We start from the raw sequence: 10,224 nt of genomic DNA, 5'->3' as shown, positions 1-10,224 counted from the left end.
AAATAAAAAATAAATAAAACACTATTGATTTGTTACTATAACAAAAATAAGAAAAATCTCTTAAATGGGTTCTAAGCCAGTCTTTAGGCTGGGTGATATCTGAGGTCCCTTTTAACTCCAAAGTTCTAGGAATTTCACTTTCTGAGGTAAGCAGGAATTCGCCATCAAAGACAAGGTAGGGAAAGTCCATTAGCTTCATAATATGATTCCAAAAAAACCTGTTTCTTTTGTGTTGACAACATTTCCCAGGAAACCTGTAAAATGACACTCACTGACTCATGGAACATTCACAGAAGTTTCCCAGATATTGATTACTTTGAAAAGTAGGCTCTTGGTTCTAGAAAGCAATATTCATAATTTTGAGAAATCTTATTCTATTAACAGGTTGACCAGGCAATGAAAAATTACCAAGTATGATGAAAATGAAAAAGAAAACCCAACTCCCCTAAAAATTCACATCATAAAATATTTATTAATAAGTAAAATGATTTTCCCCTGCCTTTGGTTATTAAAAAATGAGTATCTTTGATGATACCAATTGCAAACAATGGTTTTACATTATTCAGTCATGAAAGAGACAGACTAGATGATAGATATTTATAGATATAAATGTGTAGAAGACCATACCATGCAATACTTTGTTTAATTACAAACCTTGGCTTTGCTAGCAGTTGGAAATTTACTTGCACATCCTTAAAGTTACCTTTTTTATAAGTAAACAATACACAAATAAATTCACTTGAATTTGATAATTTGTAACACTGGCAATGAATACAGCACCTGTTGAGGCCGGAAAGAGAGAGGAAAACAAGAACTGTGTGGGAGAAGAAAGGCAATACTTCTTTGAAAAGCTTTTCTCCTGACTTAATAATCCCTATTGCCTGAAAAATAAGCCATTTTGATAACAAGAGTATAAAAAACCTTATGATCTACAAAGTAAATCATATCTGTGGGTTAAATTTCATCCCATGTCTCAGGTTACGGCTGAGAAGCTATACTAAGTAACTTTGTAACACATTTCTTTGAATTTTTATAACTAAAACAAGAAAATGTTTTATCAGATCTAGGCAGAAATACTGACCTTCATTTACAACTATAGTAATTACTCGCACTCAGGACTATATAGACATGGGGATCTGAAAACCAAACAGAAGGAAATGCCAAGCCATAACCACAAGGCAAAATTAAAAGCAACTCAGAGAAGCAGTGGGTGATAATTTATGATTTCAACATAAAAAAGAACGCATTACCTCTCAGATGTCACCTTAAAGCCAGAAAATTAAGATACAATCAAGAAGGGATGAATAGTTTTATTACTACACCACCTACTACTTCAAGATTAAAATAATCCCAGAGTTCTGAAATGTCTTCATTAGTTAAGTAACTATACAATTCATTTCAGTCTTTTTTTAATGTAGAAAATCACTTTGTAGTAAGATCTCTACACAAGGTAAAAAAGGACAAAATAGGCCCAAAAAAGCACAAAAATAGACAAAATATATATATCTTTTTACAATGAAATTAAGGTGTACCTGTGGAATACCGAGACTGGACTGATTTCACAAGGTTTAAACAGGTTTTCTTTTAGAATAGTCCTGTAATTTGTGTCTTCCCCTTAATCTTGTATGCATTTAAAAAAAAAAAAAAAAAAAGCTCAGGCCAGGTGCGGTGGCTCACGCCTGTAATCCCAGCACTTTGGGAGGCCAAGACAGGCAGATTGCTTGAGGTCAGGAGTATGAGACCAGCCTGGCCAACATGGTGAAATTCCATCTCTACAAAAAATACAAAAATTAGTCAGGTGTGGTGGCAGGCACCTGTAATCCCAGCTACCTGGGAGCCTGAGACAGGAGAATCACTTGAATCTGGGAGGCTGAGGTTGCAGTGAGCCAAGATCGCACCACTGTACTCCAGACTGGGCAACAGAGCAAGGCCCTGTCTTTAAAAAACAACAACAAAAAGGCCCAGGTGAAAGGGAGATAACAGGTATTTTGATCTTGTGCAGTCAACAACAAAAAAGAAATAATAATAATAACATAACAAAAACCCTTAATTTATCAGTTTATAAAATTCCTTCGCCAACCATACCTCAAGGGCACTTAGGACTCAAGCATTTGTTACACACCCATCAGCAACATCACTGGCCAGCTGAGGCCGGTTTTCCATGATAAATCAATGACACCCTGGATGAAACATATCCAGAAATGCTAATTCGGAGATATCTTCCTACAGTTTGGGGGCAAATGAAGCCATCCAAAGGAATCGTGCCATAAACATGACCGACACGTGCAGACTTCCGCCTCGAGAATCCACCCCTGCCTTCCTCTCCATCCAGTAAAGGACCCTGCCAGTGACTCTCGGTTATACAGTCACCGCTGGGTACATCTTCTGTTCACTGTTGGTGTGGGGGAAGGGGGACTGAATCTGCCTGTAGCCAGGCTGCAGCCCGTCCATGAAAGGGGGCACAGCTGTCACGGGCACAGAGTCATGCTGCACTGTGTACCCCACGTATGGGGGATGCAGATACTGCCCTTGATGTGGCACAATCTGGGTGGCCTGCTGACAGTTCAGCACAGAGAAATTCGTGGGCATGTTGACATACACGTTGTTCATGGTCCCCTCTGGCAAGCAACAGTTGGTCTGTGACCTTGTAGGGGGCGCCCGGGCCCCCGAGTTGGCGCTGGAGCTGGAACTGGCGGCTGTGCTGGACTGGCGTGAGGACGATCCCCGGGAGGTGCTGGCGCTGGGGATCATGGGGATGGTCTCCATCAAGCGGTTACCCCCCGGGGCTCGGCTCTGCTGGGGATCCTGCTTAGGCCGGAGACATCTGCAGCAACAGGCTGCCACCAGGGACCCCAAGATGATAAAGGCGACAAACACGGAGCCCACGATGAGGAACGGCACGTAGATGGGCACTGAAGCAAAAGACAGAAACACAACATTATGATTTACTCCAGGAATGCAGTACGAATTGCCGACTGGCAGTGGCAATGAATGAATGGGCAACACTGATACCCAGAGCAGAAGGACCTACCCTGGGCTAAGTTCACATACTAGGAGCCCGTAAGATGTACCATCCTTAATCAAGTGCTTAGAAAGCTCCTAAGACTCTATAGCCATGGCAGGTCAGCCCCTAGAAGCAAACTGTTAATATTTAGTTCGACTCATCAACTGCAAGGCTGACTGAAGCAGATATCCAACTTAGCAAAAATATGGGTTTAACAGGTTAAGATGGTTATGGTTCTAAATTTCCTATCATAATCAAACTGTCCAAACTTAAGTCTGCCCTACCATATAGTTGTAGGATCTTCATAGTAATAATGCCTTTAACTTATTTAAAAGTCTTTTTTCCCCAGAAAGTTATTTAAGTTCCTTGCAAATTTCTTTTTACCATTCTTTAGCAAGTTCTTTTTTCAGAGGCAGTTAAGTTAAAAATTCAGGCCAGACTCTTAAGTTGCTACCATTTTCAAAAGGCATCTGTAAGGCACAAGAGGGTTAAGGAGGGATTTAAAAAAAGACCCTCCTCACTCTTGTCTAGCAAAAGCCAGGGTCCTTGGGTGGCACTGGGTCCAGATGACAGGGTCTGTGAGGGAGTGGAGGGAAGTTATTCTAGGCGTTGGGCCATCCTGAAACAATGTCCTAAGAGCAAACATCAGGAACAACAAGATGTGTATTCCAGGAAGACTAGTCACCCACAGCGAGCCAAGAAGGCAAGAGTGCACAGAGCATAAAACAATGGCCACCATACTTTACATGCGAGGCTGACTTGAAAACAGAAAACCATAAAAAATAAAAACACAAAACTTTTGTGAAAACCACTAGCAAACCACTAGCAAAACTTTAAGATTAGTTTCTGGTGGGGTGTCGTGGCTCACACCTGCAATCCCAGCACTTTAGGAGGCCAAGGAGGCTGTATCAACTGAGGTCAGGAGTTCGAGACCAGCTTAGCCAACATGGTGAAACCCCATCTCTACTAAAAACACGAAAGTCAGCTGGATGTGGTGGCATGTGCCTGTAATCCCAGCTATTCTGGAAGCTGAGGCAGGAGAATCACTTGAACCCGGGAGTTGGAGGCTGCCATCAGCTGAGATTGTGTCACTGCACTCCAGCCTGGGTGACAGAGTAAGATTCCATCTCAAATAGATAAATAAATAAAAATTCGTTTCTAAAAAAAAAAATCTTTCAGGAGCCATAAGGATGGCATTCCAAGGCTTTAGAAACTAGACACAGGTTGACAGGGGCAGAATCGGGTGGGAAGTGCCTGCAGAATGCCTCTGAGCCACTTTCGTGGAATTCTACCCTATGTTACCAAGATCCTGCGTTTTCTGATGTGTTCTTGTCCGATCCCCCTGCCTATACTTTTGGAAATACATGAGGACAGGGACGGATTGGGTCCTACTGTTCTGGGCAAAACACAATGCCAACACAGTCAGGTGGGGCAGCATTTTAGAAAGGAGCCCACGCCTTTGAGGTCAGCTCTATGAATACCCTTTGATCATCTATTAGAGCAGCGGGGCTTTCTAATTACACTCCTTTTGACTGTTCTTGTATTCCTGGAGTCAGTGTTTTTAAAATATAATACCAGGCGGAATTATGGAGAAATAATGCCTTATAAGTAAAACAATATTTTATAGGTTTTTAACCAAAGGCTGACTATGGAAGGTTTCCTGGAGTTTCAATGCTGAACAGAGCAATTTCTATATATAGCGCCCCTTTAGCAGGTAGAAACACTTGTTACAGTGTCTGCAGCACAGCTGGTGCCCGGCAGTAGAACTGCTCTAATTACACTATCACTTCAGGCTAACTATGGATCACTGCAGAAGTGGATGCAGGGCTTTTTCCTTGGTGTGTTATAAATATTTCATTCTCTAAGACACCAGCCCTAAATATGTTATCACAAAATAAATAAATAATAGTAAAACAGGAAAAAAAATTACCCCAATCATAGCAGAAACTAGCTGAAACCAGCCTCAGTCCACATAATGAGTTTTGGGGAGAAATAACTGTTCTCTTTCCAGGATTTTTAATTGGAAGTGTAAATAACTACACAGGGGTAAGGAATGCAGCGCTACTATAAGCCCCCGGCCGGCTTAATTAGACATGTTGTCCTTCACTGCAGAAGAAAAAGGAAGAAGTATAACTTTTAGGGGAAAAAAAAGTTTAAAAGTAGCATGAAGAAGACACCCACTCACAACACAAGGCGTCATGAGAGGTCTGTATCCCGACTAGTCCAAAGCCATCCCAACTTTCTGGAGACCTTTAATGAGCCCAATTGAGCAGACATCTCACTGCAGCGGTTCGGGCTCTGGCTGGCTTCTCTAGGCTTTCTTCCACGGCCACACAGTCTGCGAGGCTGAGCTTGCGTTTTAAGACTGCACTGGTCTGGAATTACGCTGTCTTCAGATTCAAGACAGCAGAACAATAGGAGTAGCAGGCTAATAAAATGCTTGACTGCAAAAGGGAACGGCACTGAAAAGAGCTGTCTCTCACCAGGTCCTGGGAGTCAGTTCTGTAAACACAAACCACGCTGTGCCAAAGCTCAGGCAGCCCAAACCCAGCCTCCGGGTGCTAGCTAAAAGTCTCCCAGGTGAACACAACCGGCCCACAAAAAGGAGGAGCCGCTCCCTCGGGGGCACGTTTGCCATTTTACCTCTACACCTCTCCTTCCCCAAACTAAATACACACACACACACACACACACAGGCACACACACACAAATGCGCGCGCGCACACACACGGAGTGGCTGGTGTAGACACCCCAGGGAGGCATTCCGGAAGGTTTCTGGAGAGTGGAGAAGTGCAACCTACCAAATTCTTTCACAGGTTTACTTTCCAACTCTGGCTTTGGCAATATGAAACAAAAAAAAACCCAAAAATCCCAAAGCCGCAAAGAGCAAGGCTGGGCACTGATCTGATGTTACACCAAGTCCGACGTGGTAAGGAAAACAGTCCAGAAACCCCAGAGGGGACGCTGCGTGGAGAAGGTGGGAATCCGCGGCGTCTGGCACAGGGCAGCAGCCTGGGGAAAGCCCTGAGGAGCTGCCTTTCTTTCGGGGAGGCTTCAGGGAAGCACCCCTGCCAGGCCCTCACGGGAGGGGGGGCATCCTCACTGTCCCCTCCCGTACCCCTAAGACATTAAGCCCTACGGAGACAGGAGACGCCAGAGGGGCCCGGAGGACCCTGGTCAGAAGGAATATGGGGCTATGACCCACGATACTTTAGGAGTGTGATTTTCTTCGGAAAATTCACTCTAAGCCACCCTTTGGCTGGCAGATGGAGAAACTGAGGCCCGTGGGGTGAATTAGTGACCCACTGCGACCAAGTAATAAGCTACAATGCAGACTGCCTCCTGATCCTAGGCCCTTTCCTGAATCTCGCCCCCGAAGCTCCCAGGTCCCTGACGTCCAGGCCACGCCAACCGTCCTCCCCTTTCGCGGGGGGCCCTGGCCGCCCTACCTGCCGAGCCGTCGGGGCCGTCTTTGTCCGCCCGGCCAGGCTCTCCGGCGCCCTGCTGGCGGTCGTTGTCGCAGCCGCCCTGGTCCAGGCGCGCCTCGGCGCTGGAGCAGCAGTAGCGCAACGTGCAGCTGCCGCAGCAGATGGTGGCGTCGCCGCCGTCGAAGCGCTCGGGACACTGGAAGCCGATACGCCAGACGCCCTGCGCGTCCAGCCAGCCGTGGCAGTACTCGCCGCTGGCCCGCGCCCCCGCCGCTAGCAGCGCGGCCAGCAGCAGCTGCAGGAGCGAAGCGGCGTTCCGGGAGGAGGCGACGGCCGAGCGGCGTCCGCCCCACATGGCACCACCCTGGGCGCGGGCGGCGCGTCTCCAGAGGGCGCAGGGCGGTCTCCGAAAAGTCGTGGCCCCGGCGACCCCCGGGCCTCGTCGCTGCCTGTCCCGCGGCGCTTTCCGCGCGGGCCGCTCCCCTCTGCCGCGGCGTCCAGGGGGCGACGACGCCGGGACCTAGGTCCAGTAGCTCCTAAGCCATCCCCACCTCAGCCGGCGGCCCGGCCCCGAGGGGCTGCCTTTCTAGTTGCACTCGCTGAGGGAAGTCTACGGATGCAGTCAGAAGGCCCGAGGGGCTGTCGTCCCGAAGCCCCTGGAGGCTTCACCGGCACCCGGACCCTCTCTGTGCATCCCCGAAGGGACGCTCACTTGAGCCGGAGGACCGCTGGGCGCCCCGCCGCGGACCTGGAGCCGGGGCTCTGCCGCAGGGTTTCAGCCTCAGGGTCCCGCGAGGGAATCGGGGCTCGTCTCCCCTCCTTTATTCCCTCCTCGGGCGGGTAGAAGGGGCGAAGGCAGGCAGCGCGCGCAAGGCTCGGGGCAGCAAGTGCAGCAGCCGGCCGCGCTCAGCTCTGAACTCGGTCCGCATGGCTCCGGCCGCGCCGCCCGGGCAGCCCTCGGGGGTGCAGCCCCGATGCTCCGCTCCGCAGGGCCGACGGCCAATTCTCCCAGCAGGTCGCCGAGGGAGCGCTCCCGACCCCGGGAGTGTCCAGAACGCAGGCGAGGGTCCAGCGCGTCCCCAGCCGCAGTCCCAGGAGCCTGTCCGGCTGGCGGCGGCCGCGGCTGCTGCTGGGCGCGGATCCAGGCGGGCGGCTCGTCCCGGCTCCCCTTCTCCGCCTCCCCGGCTGCAGCGCGGTCCCACAGGCGTCCGGCAGCCTCCTGGTCGCTCCTTCGCCCTCGGGAGGTGCGCACGGATGGGAGCCTCCTACGGAAGTTTCGTTCCTCCGGGCTACGGGAGAAGCCGAGCGCGGCAGCCGCCCGCAACCTCCTCTTGCCCGGCGCCAGGCAGCTCCGACTCCGCTCGCCGCCGCGCTGAGCTGAGGTCTTATAGAGGCCGGCGACCCGGCGCGCATGCGCGCTGCGCCGCTCCCGTCCGCCACCCGGACGCCCGCGGGCGCCAGGCAGCCCCTCACTTTCAGACCCCGGGCGAGGGGAAAGGTGTGGCCGCGGGCGGGGTCTGTCTGCTGGAGTAGGCGCGGGAGAAAACACAACCTAAGCAATCCCGGCCTCGCGGACACAAATAACAGCTCATAATGGAAGAAACTCAACTTGCTTTGTGAAGATCTTTGGCATTCAACATTCGGTTCGATTCTGCAAACGTGTCAAGGGATGATGATTACTTTCCACTCTACAGATCCTGAAATCGCCACTCCGATGAACTCTCTCGGCTCCCAGCAGCTGACGTCCTGGCCACGGTTGTTCCCAGGCCCGCTGCAGGAAGAGCTCGGATGTTTGTGGCAGTGCTCGTGGGCCGGAGGCCTCCACCGCAAGGTGGAACGGAGAGAGTTCGGCAAAGATGTCACACATTCGGCCACGGTCTGGATGATCTGTGTCCCTTTTTCTTTCCATATTTGGGTGTGGTGATTTATCGGATTCCAGCAGGAAAGTGCCTCCGTCTAACATGTGGCCTTAGTGGTTTAGACAGCTGCAGTCAGGAAGAAAACAAGGTTCAGACAGACCAGAAATTCAGCTTTGATGAAGGAGAAATTAATAGCTTCTCTCTTGCAGAAGCTGGAACAACAGGTGCTGATGTTATTAAAGCGGCGGTGATTATTTTTAAAGGAACGAATGCCGCTTCCCTTCCCACACCGTCTGGGAGTCAGCAGACCTGAATTCGAGACCCAGCTCTGCTAGCGAGAATCACTGCGTTTTTCTGGTCTCAGCTTCTTAAAGTGAAGCACAGGATGTGATGACCACTAAGGTCCCTACCAAGTCCATGACTTCAGAACACAAGCAATTTTATTTACAGCAAAGACACTCAGGTTCAAGCAGCCATTGGGCGCTTGTGTATGCCTGGTTAATGTGGAGATTCAGACATTGTTGATTATTCTTCCACTTGTCCCAACAATGTCAAATCCAAGGAAAAAACCCTACTTTATGTCCCTGCTCCCCAACACACACCTTATTCTTTTCACTAAGCCTCTCTCCAAGCATTGCACTTTGTTTCTCACAGTTTTTTGGTTGTGTATCATTTTAACTACACAAAATTATATATTTTAAAAGCACTATTCACCAAGAAGCCAGACATCATGACCATTTCCTTCAAATAGAGCCTATAAGTCTCCAGGATAAAATACAGAAATCAGACAAAAAGACAAAGAACTGAATAAGCAAAGAGAATGCAAGTATGACCAAATCTCTTACCCAGGGTGAACAGCACTGATTTAAGCACATAATCTGGGGTTAGGGTGGGGAAAGAGGTCAGAAAAGTCATCAGAGGAATAACACTTAAAATGAGACCAGAAGCAGCCAAGGGAAGACTCAGTTTTTCAGAATGAGTCATCTTCTTAGAAGACACCATTAGCCAACATTTATTGAGAGCGTACTATGTGCCAGGCATCATGCTAAGAATTTCACGTACATGGTTTCATTTAATCCTCACAGCAGTCCTATAAATAAGACAGTATTACTATCCTCATTTTACTGGTAAGGATACCTACTTGATTCCTAAAGACAGCGTCAGTTTGCATGTGCTGTACCCAATTCTTTCTGACTGCAAAGCCCACCCACCGCACTGCTGGTCACCACAGCCTCCACTACAGAAAGCCCAGGATTGATTAACCGGGAGCTCTGTACGGAGCATGAGATGGTTAGGTGCCATTTTCCTATGGCAGCACGAATTGATTTGGGTGATGTTCAGAGGGTGAATACTTTCAATTTTTGCTGTTTGGAAAAACAATTAATGCAGGAGCATTGTACTTATTGTACAGTACTATTTAGAATTGTTTTATTTCAAACAGTACCTATAATCCGTAACCTCCTTCCACGATCCATTTATCCTCTTCACCAAAACATCCACAATGTGTCAGAGTTTATTTATGAAGAAAAAAATTAACGTTTCATATTGGAATTGATTTGGTGACTGGATAGTGCCACCTTTAAAATCCCAAGTCGTCTACAATTTAATCTGTAACTGGCAAACTTAGAAGTATGATGCTCCTCTGAGCAATTCATCCTTTTTTTTAAAAAAAAAAAATTACTGTGTTTCCTTTATTCCTTAAAAGTTAAGGAGAGGCCCTTTCATAGTTACTTTACGTAGTGGTTGATTGTCTTCAATGCTGAAAGGTCCTTTACCTCACGTTGTCTCTCTTGTTTTATTGTTTCTTTGTGTATCTGGAGGGTTTTACTGAAATTGTATAACTTGCCAAATATTTAGTGAGTTTCTGCATGGGAGGTGCCACTGGGAGATATTAAAATGGTCTTGTTCCTTCCATAGGAAATAAAAAGAAATT

General features: G+C 48.2%; 1 protein-coding gene across 1 annotated transcript; it reads right to left on the bottom strand.

Moving 5' to 3' along the window:
- Window positions 1–452: 452 nt before the first annotated feature.
- On the bottom strand, window positions 453–7,809 carry SHISA2 (shisa family member 2). The gene is made up of 2 exons (XM_017537536.2): window positions 6,454–7,809; window positions 453–2,912 (listed from the first exon to the last, which is right to left on the bottom strand). Exons 1-2 carry the CDS (start codon window positions 6,785–6,787, stop codon window positions 2,359–2,361), a joined length of 888 nt encoding a protein of 295 aa, XP_017393025.1. The 5' UTR covers window positions 6,788–7,809; the 3' UTR covers window positions 453–2,358.
- Window positions 7,810–10,224: the final 2,415 nt, after the last annotated feature.

This window comes from Cebus imitator, unplaced genomic scaffold (genome assembly GCF_001604975.1).
Source record: "Cebus imitator isolate Cc_AM_T3 unplaced genomic scaffold, Cebus_imitator-1.0 Scaffold103, whole genome shotgun sequence".
Taxonomy (NCBI): domain Eukaryota; kingdom Metazoa; phylum Chordata; class Mammalia; order Primates; family Cebidae; genus Cebus; species Cebus imitator.
This window is presented reverse-complemented; position numbering and strand designations above follow the sequence as displayed.

What these genes read in the sequence shown, in the direction of transcription:
- SHISA2 (XM_017537536.2), bottom strand. Translation starts at nt 6,787, where the DNA reads ATGTGGGGCGGACGCCGCTCGGCCGTCGCCTCCTCCCGGAACGCCGCT. An exon ending in CGGCCCCGACGGCTCGGCAG is followed by an intron (nt 2,913 to 6,453) that starts GTAGGGCGGCCA and finishes CTTTTGCTTCAG; the next exon opens with TGCCCATCTACGTGCCGTTC.